This window comes from Daktulosphaira vitifoliae, unplaced genomic scaffold, assembly GCF_025091365.1.
Source record: "Daktulosphaira vitifoliae isolate Bord-2020 unplaced genomic scaffold, ASM2509136v1 Scaffold_1, whole genome shotgun sequence".
NCBI lineage: Eukaryota > Metazoa > Arthropoda > Insecta > Hemiptera > Phylloxeridae > Daktulosphaira > Daktulosphaira vitifoliae.
In genome coordinates this window covers 45,637,338-45,656,158 of record NW_026099572.1, presented here as the reverse complement: position 1 = coordinate 45,656,158, position 18,821 = coordinate 45,637,338, and the positions used below count along the sequence as shown (strand labels likewise).

The window sequence follows — 18,821 nt, the reverse complement described above, 5'->3', positions numbered from 1 at the left end:
TTTTTTTTTGATAGTGATTTTAATCACTGTCAGATATCATTATACTTGATCCAACTATGCCACGTCACCACTGTGCCGCGACCCCCCTGTGCTGGGTTTTTGAGGGTAAAATTGTAATTATTTAGATATTTAAATGAGTTAACTCCTCTTCCTTCATTCATCCAAATAAACAAAAGGTAAGAATTCGGTAATCAACAAAGTATTTACTAATTTACTTACCGTTTTTCTCTTTACAATTTTCATTAACGTCATCAATAGAGAGATTTTTATCTAAAAAACGTGAATTTTGTTTATTTTAATATTAAAATTAAAAAATTAGTTTGCTTATTAAGTATATGGTTGGTGGGATGATGTGGCAGATCGATAACGCACAATGCATGTTGCACACTGTCTCGGGTTCGAGACTAGGTCACGAGTGTCTCCATTTGCTGAACGAAACCTAAGTTTAGTCATTGGAGTTTCGATCCTACTCTCTGGCGATTGACTAACCACCTATCTCGTAGTTATATATTTAAGAAACTTCCTTTTAGAGAAGACCGCTATTGGCCTCAATGGGCAGTAAAAAGTGTAAAAAAAATAAAGTATGTTAGTTGAATTCATTACATTATAATATGTATTTAAATATTTTTAATTAATTACATTTGATAAAATGGTAAATCAAATTTTCTTCACCATCATAGATATAAAGATTTTCATCTAACAAAAAAAGATTAGATAATTAAATAATGTTATATTTGAGACAGCTACAATACTTGATTCTATTATACATTTATGTATTAATAAATAAATTATGTTTATTAATTAGAAAAATATATAATTCGTTATTACCTGCATTATTTAATTTCGAAATGTATGATAAATCTATGTGATAAATATTATAATATACATTTAATAATAATTGATCACTTGGGACTAATATAATTAAAATTAATAATATATATAAATAATAATTTAAAACTAAAAAACGGTAGCACAGTGGGGTCGCGGCATAGTGGAGACATTGCATAGTTGGGTCCAGATAGATTTAATCTGATAGTGATTAAAATCACTATCATAAGAANAATCTGACAGTGATTAAAATCACTATCATAAGAAACGCTTCGATGCAAATCTGTAGATAGTGTTTAATTTTAAAAAATTGATGGATAATTGCAAAATTAACATCAACTTCTATTAAAATAAAATACAAAACCCATAATTTGAATACAAAAATAGCATATTTTTGAATACGGCAGCCATTTGCGTATAAAAGATAGGTCGTCGGGACAAATTTTTTTTTTTCATTTTGTAGTACATAAAATAAGCTTTAATTTTATATATGTTTGAAGGACGCAGTATTTCCGGAACATTTTCAAAAATTAAGTTGAAAAAGTTCATTTTTGTAAAAAAGTTACTATTTTAAATCCCCCCAGTGAACAGAATAAGTGTTAGATTTTCAAAAAAAATTATATCAAATGAAAGGGAAATATCTAAGGTTTCAATACAAGAAAATATTATTTTTATTTGTTAATTTTTGAAAAAGTTATGACAGTTTTAAGCACAAAAAACATTCCGATAAAAGGTAATATTTATCGCAAACATTACATTTTTTTTTAATTTTCGACAGCCATTTGCACATAGAAGATAGATCGTCGGGACAAATTTTTTTTTTTTATTTTATAGTACATATAATAAGCTTTAATTTTATATATGTTTAAAGGACGCAGTATTTCCGGAACACTTTCAAAAGTTAAGTTGAAAAAGTTCTATATTTTTTACAATATTTCAACATTTGAACGCCTCCTATATAAGGGGAAATTGTCCAATTTTAATAAAAAGTATGTCAAATGAAAGATGTACTTATAATGTATTTAGAAAACAAAAATTGTGCTGATATATACATTTTTCAAAAAGTTATAGCATTTTTAAGTTGAAAATTAAAAATCGAAAATCGAAAATTTTAACACAAAAATAGTGTTTTTTTAACTACGGCAGCCGTTTAAATGTAGAAAAAAAAGTGTCGGGACAAATTTTTTTTTTTCATTTTGTAGTACATAAAATAAGCTTTAATTTGATATATGTTTAAAGGACGCAGTCTTTCCGGAACATTTTCAAAAATTAAGTTGAAAAAATTAATTTTTGTAAAAAAGTTACTATTTTAAATCCCCCCAGTGAACAGAATAAGTGTTAGATTTTCAAAAAAAATTATATCAAATGAAAGGTAAATATCTAAGGTTTCAATATAAGGAAATATTATTTTTATTTGTTCATTTTTGAAAAAGTTATGGCAGTTTTAAGTACAAAAAACATCCCGATAAAATGTAATTTTTATCGCAAACATTACATTTTTTTTTAAATTTTCGACAGCCATTTGCACATAGAAGATAAGATGTCGGGACAAATTTTTTTTTTTCATTTGATAGTATATAACATAACCTTTGATTTGATATATGTTTAAAGGACGCAGTATTTCCGGAACATTTTCAAAAGTTCAGTTGAAAAAGATCTATGTTTTTTACAATATTTTAAGTTTTGAACGCCCCCTATATAAGGGGAAATTGTCCAATTTTAATAAAAAGTATGTCAAATGAAAGATGTACTTATAATGTATTTAGAAAAAAAAAATTGTGCTGATATATACATTTTTCAAAAAGTTATAGCATTTTTAAGTTGAAAATTAAAAATCGAAAATCGAAAATTTTAACGCAAAAATAGCGTTTTTTTAATTACGGCAGCCGTTTAAATGTAGAAGAAAAAGTGTCGGGACAAATTTTTTTTTTCATTTAGTAGTATATAAAATAATCTTTAATTTGATATATGTTTGAAGGACGCAGTATTTCCGGAACATTTTCAAAAAAATGATATCAAATGAAAGGTAAATATCTAAGGTTTTAGTATAAAAAAAAATTATGTTAATTTGTTGATTTTTCAAAAAGTTATGGAAGTTTTAAGAAAAGAAAGTGAAAAAATTTCGAAAATTTGCGATTTTTAAATTTGTAATTTTTTTGGATATTTCCCCCATTTGCGGGGAACGAGGGAATTTTTTTCAATTTTTAAGGGTAATGTCTTCAACTAGATACGATTTGTGATCTTTTGACGTATTTTTGAAAGAAATCGGTCCAGTGAGAGCTGAGAAAAAGTGGCAACAGACATAAAAAAAAAAAAAAACACATCATAGTAAAATTAATACCTTCTCCGCTTCACATCGAAGCTAAAAAAAGAACAAACTAATAGAAATATAGTGATCAAGATTAAAAAACACTTAAGAAATATTTAAAAACAAGATGATAAAATATCTTTGATAAATATTTATTGACATATAATCACTCGATTTTCTAGCTCCATTAGAACTATTTAAAAATGTAAATAATTCAAAGAACTTAATACAAGGGAGGTAATAGAAATGTTTAAAAATAAAAATAATTTAAATAATTGCGATTTAGCCCCACAGAAAAAATCATTATTACACATATTTAGACTAGCAATATAAGACAATCGACTAGTTAACATCACTTAGTGATAACATTAATGGGTGATAAGATCACTAGGGTCACTAAGAGAGTATATATCGGTTGGGGTTTCAGTATATGTTACAATGGTAACATTATTCCCAAAATATGTTTCCGCGACTTTATAGCAATTTTAATGGCTTTTTAAGTTAAGTATTTTTTAGATTTAAATTAATATTTTAAGTATATTTTAAACTTAATATAATATACATATTAATAATAGTAAAAAGATAATATATGTATCATTTAATCAAAATTCAATTTAGTTTAGAGATTGATTATTTTTTATGAACATTTATTTTATGCCTTAAAATATTATTTTTAATTATGTGATGTATACTGTGACGGTTTTTTAAACTCTTTTTAATAAGACCTTAATTAATTTTTGACACTTTTAAAAAAAATCTGTATGAGGCGATTAGAGCCTAATTCGCCAGCACAATCGCCCTAATTGTACCAGGGCGGTACAATACTTCGTAAAAACAAATCTTAATATACAAAATGGTTTTTTTTTATTATGAACCACTTATTTTATTGAAAAATAAATAATTATTTTCTCTTCAGTTTTTTTTAGATAAATGTATTTTTCAATTTATTAGTCATGAAGTATTTTTTATATTCATCCGTTTAGATTCATTTATATGTCAACATTATGTTTCAAGTGGCACTATACATATTTAACTAGCTTATAAAATAAAAAATGGCCAATAACAAGTTTTAAAACACTATTAGAGAATTTATTGATATATTTATATCTAGCTTGGATAAAGAGTACGTCTGAGAAATGATTAGTGATAAAAATAGCAGTGCCTCAACTTCAGTTAATACTTTAAATTAATATTAACTTCTAAAATACTCTCCCAAAAGTTTTTATGGACCAGTCATTTTTTTAATTAGATCGGTATCTAATAAATAAGTTAATTAATTATGCATGTTACCTTTTGAAAAAATTGATAAAAGAATCACGCTATTTGAAAAAATTAAATGCTGAGCAGAATTTAATTCCGTAAATTATAAAAAGAATATGCTGATAGTTGTCTAATGATTCTAAGACCTTTCACTCCATATAAAATTTGCTACTGTGTATACTTAAAACATTTTGGGCTAATAAAAAAACAAAATATCATTTTACCATGTCTTACGAACGTCTTTTCCAAGGATTCTATAAACATTTAACATTTTGTATTTTTTTGTTATATATAAATAAAATTATATTTTTTTGTTATATAAAATTATAAAATTAAATGATATGACACATGAAAATTAAACATTGAAGTTGATTATATATTTTTAAGAATAATAAAAATAAAAACAAAATTAAATTGTTTAATTTTAGTGTCATAATTAAATTAAGATACTACTAAATAGAAGGTCATTGCTCATACCTCATAAACTAGAGGAATATGATTTTTGAAGGGAAATAATTATAAAATACACGAGTCCATTGAAGACGAAAGATGGAGGAAAAAAATTTTGTGGTTAGGATATATTAAGGGGAGTATATTAGATAATAAAAAAAACAATTTAAGTTAATACCAGACAGAAAACCGAACGGTAAAAAAAACTAGTAGGCAATTAATTACACCACAATTTTATAATAAGAAGTATAATGAACGTCTTTGATTACCCGCCGGTCATCAAGCATGGAATCACCGCTAAAAAATAGAGGAAACACACCCCAAGTAAGCGACTGAATTTAGATAGTGATTCAAGTGTGATAGCTTACAAGGCATTTGGGCACCCCAGAAAAATATGCACTATTTCACCATATTTTCATAAATGCATCACTTTTTGTAATCTATAATTCAAGAATACTTGTATCATGACTACCAAAAATACATTTATAAAAAACTAAAAAAAAAAAAAAAACGGTAGCACAGTGAAGTCGAGACACAGAGTGGACGTGGCAAATAAAAAAAAAATCAATTTGACACACAATATACGAACTTTGTTGAAAAAGTTCTACTTTCTATACAAGTGTTTAAAGTTTTACACTTCTCCTGTATAAATTAAAAAAATTAATTTGGGTGAAAGTTGTATATATGAAGTATTTAAAAAAAAAATTATATTGATCCATACATTTTTCAAAAAATTATGGTATTATTAAGTTAAAAATATAAAATATAAAATCAAAAATTTTAACACAAAAATAGCACACTTTTAAACTCCATAAAATTAAGAACAAGAAACAGGATTAGCTGATGCAATAATACATAATTTTATATTATTAACAATAGCGGGAATTTATGAAAAAAATAATAATTTATAAAAAAAAAATTGTAGCACAGTGGAGTGGCGGCACAATATGGACGTGGCATAGTTGGAACAAGTATAAATGATATCTGACAGTGATTAAAATCACTATATTAAGAAACGCTTCGATGCCAATCTGTAAATAGTGTTTAATTTTAAGAAATTGGTAGATTATTTCAAAAACAACAATAACTCTTTTCCCCTTAATTTTATCACGATTAGTTATTTTATTTATAATTATTATATATGAATAAATAATAATTTTAGTAATTAAATTTAGTATGAAATTGTTATTCAATAATTTAATATTATAATTTATACGGAGAAATTATAAAAATAATAAAGTAGTTATATATGGCTTCACTTAAACGTGTATACACATTTAAAGGGCTTAATGCAATATTTTTCAATAAAAACTGTTTCTATAAATGAATACACTGGACTACAAGCAACTTTCATCAGAATCAAAAATGTACTTTTTTAAATCAACTTTTCGTTCCATTTTCAAATCTGAAATTAGACTTTTTTTATCACTTCTAATTTTTGATATGATTACTAATTACATATAAAATAATAATTAAAAGAAAAAAAATTGTTTTCACATATTTTCACTTGATTTTTTATATGTTAAAAATAATTAGTCTAAAATTCCATTTTTAACCTTTTTTTTGGTCCTTTAAAGTTGATGAAAAATTTTTGATTAAGTTTGTGAAAGTTTATATAAAAAAAAATCATTATGTTGCTATAACTTTTTTAGCTTAATTGCAATTTGAAATTGACATCATTAAATTTAAAATTTTATGAGAATGAAATAAATTATATTTTTAAGATTAAGAAATTTTATAATTACTATTTATAGTAAATTTATTAAAAAAGCTCAATATTTTTGTGCATTTTTATTGTAATAAATAACTGAAATAGAAATAATAGTAATCATTTCTAAGTAACTTTGGTATTTAAAAAGATTCTACAATTGAAATATTCAGAACTTAATTAATTTTAATGATTTTTACTTCAACTAAAAAAAAAAAGTTGTCATTTTGAATCCCCCCTGTGGGCAGGTAAAGTATTAGATTTATAAAAAAAATATACCAAATGATAAATAAAGACATCATGCATCTATATAAAAAAAAATTATATTGATTTGGTTATCTTTGATAAAATTATAGCAGTTAACAAAGTTATAAGTTTTATACATTACTATAAGGAAATTTTATCAGAAATAAAAAATATACTTTTCTAAAGAAACTTTTCGCGCTATTTTTAAATCTGCAATTAGACTTTTTCTATCATTTCTAAGTTTTAATATTATTACTTATTATTAAAAAATAAGTATTTACATATAAAAAAAAATTGTTTTAAATTAATAATGATTTAGATTAGTAATACGTTAACAATAAGGAAAATGACATATTTAATTTGTTAATCCTTTTAAGTTGAAATTAATAAATATCAAAGTAAAATTATTTAATTTTATTGTTGGTACTTATTATCATATACATAATTCGAAAATATATAATTTAAAAACATTAGACATTAATGATTAAAATTGTCTATACGGAAAATGTGAACTAAGTAACTTTTTATTTGATAAAATGGAAATTTTTTCAATTTTGGAGGGTAATATCTTCTACTATTAATTAACTAATTATAATAATTTGACGTATCGTTGGAAAGAGTAGGTCAAATTAGAGCAGAGAAAGTAAATGATAATCACCAAAAAAATACTTTCTCAGCTTTGTATCGAAACTAAAACCTAAAATATAGTAAAATAATTTTAATATGAACAAGAAATTTCTTATCGCAAGGGGCGGACTACAGTGATGGGATCCTTGATCTTTATTGAAGTTATTGTATCTAAATTTGGGTTCACTCTTATTTATTTGATCGTCAATATTTTATTTCAACTTCCCATTCGACCTCCGATATATTCTATACATCTTCTGGAGTACCCTAAGGTGTAATTCTTTCTCCTCTTCTGCTCTTTTCATCAATTCTGCACCATCAGTCCTCCGTTATTCTAAATTACTGGTATTTGCTGACGCCATGAAACTTTTCCTCCGTATCAATTCCTTATCTGACTGTCACTTACTACAAGAAGATCTATTGCGGTTTACTAACTAGAGTGAATCCCTTGGCCTCTCTCTCAATATTAATAAATGCTCAATCATGTCATTCTTCCGTCGGAATTCTCACATTGTGTTTCTTTATTCTATTAAAAACATTCCTTTAATTTGTTCCTTTGAGTCATTACGTGATTTTGGGTTTATTCTCACTCACAATCTTTCTCCAAACAAACACATCCAACATATTTCCTGTAAAGCCGTCAAGCTCCTTGGTTTCATCTCCCGTATTACTCAAGAATTTAAATTATCCAACCCTCTTAAAACTCTCTACACCTTCCTTGTTCGCCCCATCTTAGAATACGGCTCTGTTTTTTGGGATCCCCAAACGGCTTACGCAAGCAAATCATTAGAAAGGGTCCAAAGAAAATGTTTAAACTTGTCAGCATTACGCCTCAATATCCCTTATACTCCTCATGATTACTCCCCTGTCCTATTTACCCTACATCTCTCCAGCCTTGCCGATCGACGCCACAATTCAAACCTCTTCTTCCTAAATAAATAACCTCCTATCCAACAAAATAGACTCTAGCCAACTTCTTAGCCTTCTAAGATTTAAAATCCCTCTTCGCACTACCCATTCTTTCTAACACAACATTTCTCATCCCTCCTACCACTTCTCATTTCCTTGACTCCCGCCCCAATGATTCGCCTTATGCGGTTAGCTAATAATGATCCAGCTTTCGATTTATTTTAATTAAGCCTCGTTTATGTTGTTTTAATTTATATTTTGGATCAATGTATACATAAATTTTCTTTTGTTACTTGTTTCTTACTAATTTTTATTAATGATGTTTATGATGACTGTTATATATATTTTGGGCTTTGCCTGTATAAAATGTTATAAATAAAATAAAAAAAAAAAAATGAGATAAAAATCAAAGGAGTTAAAAATTTATTCTAACTTAAAAAGAATTAAGGAATAAATGCAAAAAACTTCTTGCCATACGCGTGTTGGAACCTTATACCTCAAGCGCGTCAGATTCAAGTGTTACCAATTAGGCAAACGTACGTCGCTTCTGGCGAGTGAAAAAATAGCAATTTATACTAGTTCAAATTTCAAAGTTATTTTTATCGACTTAAAAAAAGTAAAAAAAATTATATTATTACATAATAATAATATTATGTAATTTATATAGTAAAATAAGTTAAATTTTTATGCTATATTAATTTGATTTATATAATAATTATGAAAATCAGTGTACTCCTCTTGTCAGGTATTTTAAAATAAAATAAAATACAAAACTCAGAATTTTAACACAAAAATAGAAAATTTTTGCATACGGTAGTCATTTTCACCATGAAGACAAGTCCAGAGGTCAATTTTTTTTTTTCAATTAAAGTATATTACATAAGCTTTAATTTAAGGTATATATAAAAGTGTCTTCCCGGAACATTTTCAAAAGTTAAGTTGAAAAGTTAATTTTTTGTGAAGAATTTATCATTTTAAATCCCCTCAGTGTGCAGGTAAAGTATAAAAAAAATATACCAAATAATAGGTAAAGACATTTTGAAACCCTTTCTGTGGGCTGGGTAGGGGTCAAATGCTCACAAAAATATATTAAAAGATAAGTAAATACCTAAGGTATATATTAAAATAAATTATATTGATTCGGTCATTTTTAAAAAAGTTATGGTAATTTTAAGTAAAAAAAATTGAAAAAATGTCGAAAATTAGGGATTTTTAAATTTGTAATTTTTTTGGAGATTTCCCCTATTTACGGGTAATGAGGGAAATGTTTTTAACTTGTGAGGATAATGTCTTTGACTAGATATGATTTGTGATCTTTTGGCGTATTGTTCATAAAAATGGGTCTAGCGAGATCTGAGATTGAGCATTCACAGACACAAAAAAAAAAACACATCATAGTAAAATTAATACCTTCTCAGCTTCGCATCGAAGCTAAAACACCATTTGTTACAGTGCACTCAACAAAACTTGCTATTCCCAGACTTAAGTAGATCAAATTCTGACTTCGTGATTAAAGTTTGGCAAACCATCGACATTTTAACGACAGTGCGATGGCAACGTTTCAGTTAGCCTTCAGAGTAGGGATCAACGAATTTTGAAATAGTACCGGAAATTATTAAAAATATTTTTAATCAAGATTTGTCAAAAGATGACAATTTAAGTGATGAACAGTGCATTATAACGAGTAATAGGGGAAAAGAATGGGGTGAGTGTATACACATAATGCCGTCTATGAGCCGGCTTGATGTAATGCACAGTTTATTCTCGCGTAACAACAAATCGTAACACCTTATCATGATTATGTAGATGATAAATATATTAACGTCATTGCAACACATCGTTGGCACATCAAAGTTGAAATTCCAATGAAATATTTACAAAATATACATTAGGGAGTACCTTTTTGTCACATTTGAAATGACATACTGAATTCAAATATTTTTTCAAAAGTTTTATAATCTACTGATATTTGACAAAACTATAGTTTTGTATGTGTAATATTATGTAAAAGTTTATGAGGCATATAAACTTAAATAGAATCATTTTATACATATATATATATATATATATGTTTTATATACTTACCACGCGTAACATATTTAATATAACTATTAAACTTTTTATAAAAAATTTCTAAAAAAAAAAAATATTAATGGATTAAAAATTGTTTAACTTTTTATTAAATAGGATGTTACACGTTATTCTTCATGTATAATTTTCTTAATCTTTGTATAATGTATAATCTTTGCATGATTGCATAAAAATTATCAAATTATAATATTAAAAATAAGAAGAATATTAGGGCACGATAAGTATTTTACAGGAAAAATAGTAATTCTGAATCATTGTAATGAAAATACAGTAAAATTATAATTATTAAAATCGGAAAATATAAAAAAAGTTTGACATTTGTTTACTGAGGCATTCACCAGGGATGTATTCAAAATAAATTTTTTTACTTCGGTAAGAATGTTAAAGAATATTTTTTGCTAAAAAGCAAATATTAAGAAATCGACTTTAAAAAATATTAATACATCGATAATCAAAAGGTAAACAATTATATACCTAGTTATTAAATAGAAAAAAACAAGTAATAAACAGAGAATAACTAAAAAAATAACATAAATGTATGAAATTTTTTTTAATTTGAATAAAAATATAATATAAGTATTTTTATGATTAAAATTTTTTCAGTAAAATATTCACTGAATATTTTCATTAATATATTTTTAAATAATGGAAAAATGACTACTCATAATTATCACTTCTAACATAATATTTAATGATAATGTTACACATAACATTATTTTTAAGAAATTAGATAAATTATAAACAAAAAATTGATTCAATTAAGTTCCTTTAATTTAACAAGAGTTAAGCTGTACAACGTCAAAACAAATTATCTGATTTTTTTAAAATTTAACTGGACAATAAATGTTAAAATTTTGACAGGTATAATTCTGTTTCCTATTGTGTCGTAACATCTAAAATAATTATTTTAATGTTACAGATTAATTATAGAATAATTTAACAAGTTTTTACTCCAAATACTGGAATTTTGTCTTTTTACTATAAAAAAAGTCAACTTTCCTTAGAATGTTGGTTACTGTAATATGACATTGTATAGCACAGTTGACATAGATAAATCCTGATTTTTATGATAAATTAATATATTTAAAATGTTTCCAAACAGTACTGTTGTGAAAATGTACATGTAAATTTTTTTTATTTAGCTGTGCGAATAATTAATGTACAATGGTATTGCACATATTCTAACACAATTTCAAAAAAAAAAAATTTTATCAATGATAATAATTTAAAATTTAAATCAAAATGTGCATGCTTAAAAATGTATCCTAATAAGAAATCTGTGCGTGTGCATAAAAAAAATTAATTGCTCACAGAACGGTTGAAATTTTAAAACACAAACGTGCGAATTAGTAAATCCATTGCAACCAACAATAACTCAAATAACTTTATAATTATTTATGATACACATAAATATACTTAAATAGTGTTGTAAAATTTTTGTAAAAATCTTTTTCTAGAATATTATTGGGTATACTCTTAGGAAAAATCTATAAAAATAGCTATTGATTTATTATATTTTACATTATTGTATAATGGTCTTGAATTTACTAACTAATATATAATTTCATACAAAGTTAGAGATATAGTCTTTTTTAAATAAAATCTAACTTATTATCCAATTTTATGTTTTCCAGTTTACAAATGTTTTAGAGTTATATTTTATCTTAATATGTTACTTGAATGTAACTAAATTTATTTATTAATAAATGGAGGCATTGTGGATTTTAACTTTAAAAATGGAGCTAATATTTTGGTCTATGAATATATTATACTTAATATTTTTATACCTCATCAAAATTTATCATTTTTATTATTTTATTACAAAGTTGTTTTTGTATTAATTTAATTCTTTAAATAAAATCATTTTATTTGTTGAATATTCACTAAATAACTAAGTTTGTTTTTGTTGTATAGAATATATTTGTCTGCGACTGACAAATACATAAATATTACAATAGTATAGATTGAAGTCAACAGGCTTAACATTTAGAACAATTATAAATACTGTAATATAGGTCATTATTTGTAAAGCTGAAAGTATAACATTTTTGTAATGTTTGGTTTAATTATAATTTCCTGATCTAATGTTACTTAATATAATATAGTCTATTATTTAAAGCTGGAAGTAAAACATTTTTGTAATGATTGACTTCATTGTAATTTCCTGAATTATTGTTACTAGACCAGGAAGTAAATATTTATAAACATTTTTTAATTGTATTATTAATGTTGTATTCGTAAAGAGAAGAAAAACAAAATATTTTAGTATATAAGACAAAATGGAATAAATTGTAAGGGAGAGGAGAGAGGACCTCGGGAACACCTAAGGTAATCTCTTTTCGCGTGGTATGTTTAAGACATTAAGTTTTCTTTTTGTGTATTGTTTTATTGAACTTTTATTGCCTTAAATTAAGATATTAGAGTTGTTTCCTTTTTGATACAATAATATTTAAATAAATATGTAAACTAACTGTGTAAAGTCACCTGCGTGTAATTAATATAATCGGAAATAAGTGATTAAGCTTTATTTTCGTTTTCTAGTAGGCGTTGTAGGCGCACTGCTGTGGTCGATACACATCTAGGGTACAAAGCGAGTGCCTTACTGTTATGTGCTGTCAATGCTCTGAGGACACTGCGACATGTTGAGGGCTATTGTGCAATATTAACAAATTAAACTACATGACAAAACACATATAATATTACTTGTTTAAACCAGCGTAGGTTACTCGTACAGTTGGGCTTCAACGACATACGATTTATTTTACACAAGGTAAAGAGCATTGCACTCTGTTTATGATTTTTTATTTTTACAGTCCATTTACGAATTAACAATAATGTAGAAATATAATAAATAAACATTATTTGAAAATTTTATGCTTGCAATGGAAATGTACAGATTTTATAATAAATATTACCTTTGGTTATCACCTTTTCAAGTATTTCATCTGTAATCGAACATAGGAACCATTAGGTTTTAGTAAAATTATTAAATATATGTCATACTAAAGATATTATTTTCATTTTCAACACGAATAAAGTTTATTTTGTTTATTTGAATTCATTCATTGAATAATTCATTTAGTATAAATAAATAGTATAATTATAAACGATTGAGATTTTTTTTTTATTAACTTCGATGAATAGCTAAGATTTGTGATAAAGAAAAAATCATATACTTTTCAAAGAAAATGACCAACTTGGTAATATTTCATAATAACAGAATACTTTCATCATTCTAAATTATTTCGAATTAAAGCTTATTTAATGTAATAGATGATTGAAAACAAAAAATCGTTCCGGTGATTGGTCCACTGTGAGTAATTAACTTAAAAAATTATGGAGTTTTAGTAGATTTTAGATAGGCTAGGCCCAAAGAGATTTTCTTGGTTTAATCATCATACCCTCGTAAATATTTATACCTACATTTTATGATTGATATAGTCACTTCTACGTATTTATAAAATTATACGTGGTAAAACAATTATTATCAATATAATACTAGCTTAAGATATGACACATCGTAATTTTCCTCACCTTTATCCCAAATAATTGGGGATGGCCAACATTATCCTAAATTTCCACTTGACACGATCTCCCACATCATCAACGTACACATCAGTCATCCTCATATCGTATTCAGCAGTATTCCTCCATCTTTTTTTTGGTTTTCCTCTATGTCTTCTTCCCTCAAAATTAATTTTCATAACTGTACTTACAGATTTTTATTCCTTTCTTCTTATAACATTAACAAACCATCCAAGTATATTTTCTCTTAACTTATTCACGATTGACGCAACACTTATACTCCCTCTGATATGTTCGTTATTATTTTCTCTAGTTACTCCATTTATCCATCTAAGTATTTTAATCTCTGCTATATTCATTCTCTGCTTTATTTTCTAGTCAACCGCCCAACACTGAACCATACATCATAGTTAGTTTCACTACAGTCTTATAGAAATTATCTTTCAGCCTCATTGGAATTCTCTTATCACATAACTAGACGCTTTTCTCAACTTTTCTAACCCTTAATTAATCCTGTGTCTTACATCCTAATCAATACCACCATTCGTTTGCACAACTGATCCAAAATACTTGAAACTTTCTACCTCTCTTATCATGTCCTTGCTTATTGTCACTGATCTCCTTATTTCACTTATCTCGTGTTCTCCTTTGTCTAACTCGTATTATGTACACTCTGTCTTATTCATACTTATTCTTAATCCTTTTCCTTCAAAAGCTGATCTCAAAACCTCTAGCCTTTGATTTCCTCTCTAATATTATATGTATTAATATACGAGTCACGTATTTTATAAAATAAATTAAAATAATAAGTACAGTTTATTTATAAATAGTCAAAATCCTTTAGGTTTAGGGAAGTGTCAAAGAATTTTTAAGTCTATAGCGATTTATATCGTCAATGTTACTTGTTATGTTATTAATATTACAATATATTTTTTTGTGTTTACTTCATTTGAATAACTAAATAATTTTAAATGAATTTTAAATTCATAAAAAACACGAAAAAAGTATCAAAGAGAGAGAGAGAGAGAGAGAATTTTTTAAAAAGTAGGATAAAATTATTAATAATTTGAGATTTAGACCCTTTTTGTAAATATAAAAATAATCTCGGTGGGCCTTTTTTACAATTCGGCACTGGATATATTAAATTGTTTTTCAATGTAGTAATACACATCATAGCGTTTTATGATAATGATTTTAATAACAGTCAAATATTAATCAATACTAAACTCAAAAATATCTCAATACTGTACTCTATAATAATAATAACTCAATACTCTACTGTATTCTACTATTACTAAATTTAATTTATAACTTCATGTTACATATTTATTTTTGTTTTTATTAATTTGATTTTTTAGTTAAATAGATCAAATAAAAATTAAAGCACATATTAATTTATAAATTTTTTTTAAATAATGGTAATAGTAGTAACGCAAGTTATATGAATATAATTTCAGTTAAAACAGCCTTTATAGTTCAGTCGTAAATGCGTATTATTCATTGTCTAGAAATCAAGGTTTGATTTTGTTCCACCTAGTCGTATAGGTTTTTACGTCTTCTCTATATAACAAGAATTATTATTTTCTTAAAAAATAAGAAAAAAATATTCTAATCATTTTAGTAATTCCTCTTTGTTTGGTATTTTAATTCATTGGTAAAACTTACTTGTTAAATGTATCTTATAGCCTACATCTGTAATGAAAAAATATCAATCAGAAACATTTAAAATTATTTTAAATGCTATAAACAATTATTATAATAGTAAAACTGTAAGCAACTGATTATAAAATCGGAATCTAAACATTTTCAATAACCAAAACCAGAAAGGGTAGTCTATAGGGCCTACCTATCTCCAAATTTTGTTTCAGATACATTATATTTATGAGGCTAAGCTTATCAAGCTTTGAACACTTTCAAAAGTTAGGTTGAAAAGTGAATTTTTTGTGAACTAGTTGTCATTTTAAATCCTCTCTTGTGGACAGGTTAAAGATCAGATTTATAAAAAAAATACCAAATGATATGTAAAGACATCATGCATATATAAAAAAAAGAATGATCTTGATTTAATCATTTTTAAAATAGTTATGGTAATTTTAAGTAAGAAAAATTGAAAAAATGTCGAAAATTAGGGATTTTTAAATTTGTAATTTTTTGGAGATTTCCCCTATTTACGGGTAATGAGGGAAATGTTTTTAACTTGTGAGGATAATGTCTTTGACTAGATATGATTTGTGATCTTTTGGCGTATCTTTGAAAGAAATCGGTTCGGTGAAAGCTGAGAAAAAGTGGTAACAGCACAAAAAAAAACACATCATAGTAAAATTAATACCTTCTCAGCTTCATATCAAAGCTAAAAAGAAATAGTGTAAAGTCGCACAATAATCTTATGGTGGAGCAATTTAAATTATTATTTTTAAATAAATTCAATAGATTTATTTTTAACTATTTATTAGGTATTCTTTTAAATTTTATCACTACCGATACATTCCAATAAAGATTTATTTATCTTTAATCTTTTTTAATCAATTTTCAATATCTATTTATCTATTTTTGAATAGCTATCAAATTTTATTAATCTAAATAAAATTTTTTGGTATATTTTTACGAAAATATTAGCACTTTAATTTTATTTCAAATTTTTTCTAAGAATCAAATAAATATAAATATGAAAAAATATTAAAATTTGTTTTAAATTTGAAATTTTTAGTAAAAAAGAAAAATATGATATTTGAATAATTTGGCGACGTTTAAAAACACAATTTAGTCATTAATTTTTTATGTTTTTCATATTTATGTATGTCCCTTTTTATAAAAAGTCATCCCATACAAAGTTTTTTCCAATCATATTCAGTTCTATCAGTAATTTCAAAATACATTCTACTTAAGATTTTTATTCACTATGACTTAGTCGTTTTTTCATTTTATTTGGAAATAGAATATTTTTTAATTTATAAACACTTAATTTTTAGAGATTATTCAAAATTGTTATGATATTTTTGAAAAAGTTGTTTATCAAAACTCAGGTTTGTTTATATTATGATAAATTAATTTTACACATAATACATTTAATACTTCGAAACATATGAATTACCTAAAATTATATTTTCATTTATATATTTCAATTGACTTACTTTGCCATAATNCCTAAAATTATATTTTCATTTATATATTTCAATTGACTTACTTTGCCATAATTTTTTTGTTATCGTGCTGACTGACGGTTTTATGAAATAAAAACATAAAAATAAAAAATGTGTGTGTAATAAAAGCATTGTATACTATTTTATGAAAAATAATCAAAAGATTAGAAGAATATACTTTAAGGTAAAAACGAGATAATATGTTTAAATTAAAATTTAATATATCTAATTTTGTCGTGTTCAAATGTTATTATATACGTTTATCCATCCATAATCAAATAAACGTTATAATTTTTTATCATGATTTTAATAATATATTTAGAATAATGTTATTTATTACAATGTTTTTCGTTATAATATATAAAATGANTATATTTAGAATAATGTTATTTATTACAATGTTTTTCGTTATAATATATAAAATGACGCATTATTCTAATATTTTCACAATAGTTTTAGTAAAAATATGTTTTTAATGTAAAATGTTTATCCCAACTATTAAAATTATTAAAGTAAGGTAGTTTAGTATAATTTATAAAATTTTATTTTAATATTTAATAGTTGTACATTATAATAGTTTTAATTAAAAACACAGGCTCAAATGAAATTTACATTTTAAATGTAAAGTCTTGAAAAAAAATAACATATTTATTCATAACAAATTAGTAAATTCTGTCGTTAGTAAGCAGTTAAAGTCTTCCAAGCTTTGTCAATAAATTTCTAAAAATAACGTCATCNATAAAAATCTTCCAAGCTTTGTCAATAAATTTCTAAAAATAACGTCATCTAGTATATTTTTTGAAAAAAAATTTAAAAATCTGAACACGCTTAGTAATTTTTCCAAAAATGGGGTTTTCCTTGTTTTTTTTTTATAATGTCCTTTTTTATTAAATAGCAGTTAAGTTCATAATAATTAAAAGAGACAAATAATGTTTATCTTTTACTATTCATTAAAAATCGAACGTTATTTTCATATTTTTCGTCTACCTTGGTGAATTTTCTAATATCTAATGTAAATAATATTCTAAAAACATATTTATTTATTGATATTTCTCATTTCTATCATCTCAGGCTATTTAGTAAATATATCTGTCAAAATCAAAAAATTTCTCTCATGTAGAATAAAAAAATCTAAATGCACCCTGATCATTGGATATGTAGTGTCGTATGCTCCACGGCACGAAAATATATAGACACAGATTTCAATGGGATATTAAAAATAAAACAAAGTTTCAAAGAAAACACCTGTTATCATGAACAACCTCCGGGGTCCCAAACTAGAGCTTCTCATATATAATTATCTGTTTTATATTTAAAACTAAGTTGAGGTATTTTGGGATATTTACAAATATTCATAGATTAATCACGGTTAAGTTAGGTTTTAGTTGGTGTTAATATTTCTCTTAAACGTTTAATCTTACATCTAGGAAGTTAATTTTTTTTAGTTTGTTAGTTTGTTTTTAAATAACATTCTATAGGAAATTACTACTTTATATTTATATTCCACGGTACCCTCCTTTTACTGTATAATATTTGATGTTCTACTTCCTTAATAAGAATTGCTACTTTTAACATAACTATCAATTTTTATATCCAATTGTAGCCTCCAAAAGTAGGACCTACATATTGCTTTCTAAGAACCTTTTCTTTAATCTACTAAGAATGATCATTCTGAATCCTCACATATTTATCGCATAATTATAATGACACATTAGCAATTTTATTTTTA

General features: G+C 25.0%; 1 protein-coding gene across 8 annotated transcripts in view; it reads right to left on the bottom strand.

The window, feature by feature from the left end:
* LOC126899357 (pentatricopeptide repeat-containing protein 2-like) overlaps positions 1-18,821 on the bottom strand; it is a 68,525-nt gene that overhangs the window by 4,145 nt on the left and 45,559 nt on the right. For 3 of the 8 annotated variants that reach the window (XM_050674231.1, XM_050674259.1, XM_050674277.1), the window contains exons 3-8: positions 13,343-13,372; positions 10,422-10,469; positions 4,621-4,650; positions 829-861; positions 640-696; positions 220-270 (exon numbers count right to left, since the gene is read on the bottom strand). In XM_050674231.1, coding sequence (XP_050530188.1) covers positions 220-270; positions 640-696; positions 829-861; positions 4,621-4,650; positions 10,422-10,469; positions 13,343-13,372 — 249 coding nt within the window. Of the gene's footprint in view, positions 1-219; positions 271-639; positions 697-828; positions 862-4,620; positions 4,651-10,421; positions 10,470-13,342; positions 13,373-15,617; positions 15,645-17,136; positions 17,329-18,821 lie in introns of those variants that run through there. The other 5 variants (XM_050674240.1, XM_050674256.1, XM_050674268.1 and 2 more) reach the window with 5 other exon arrangements.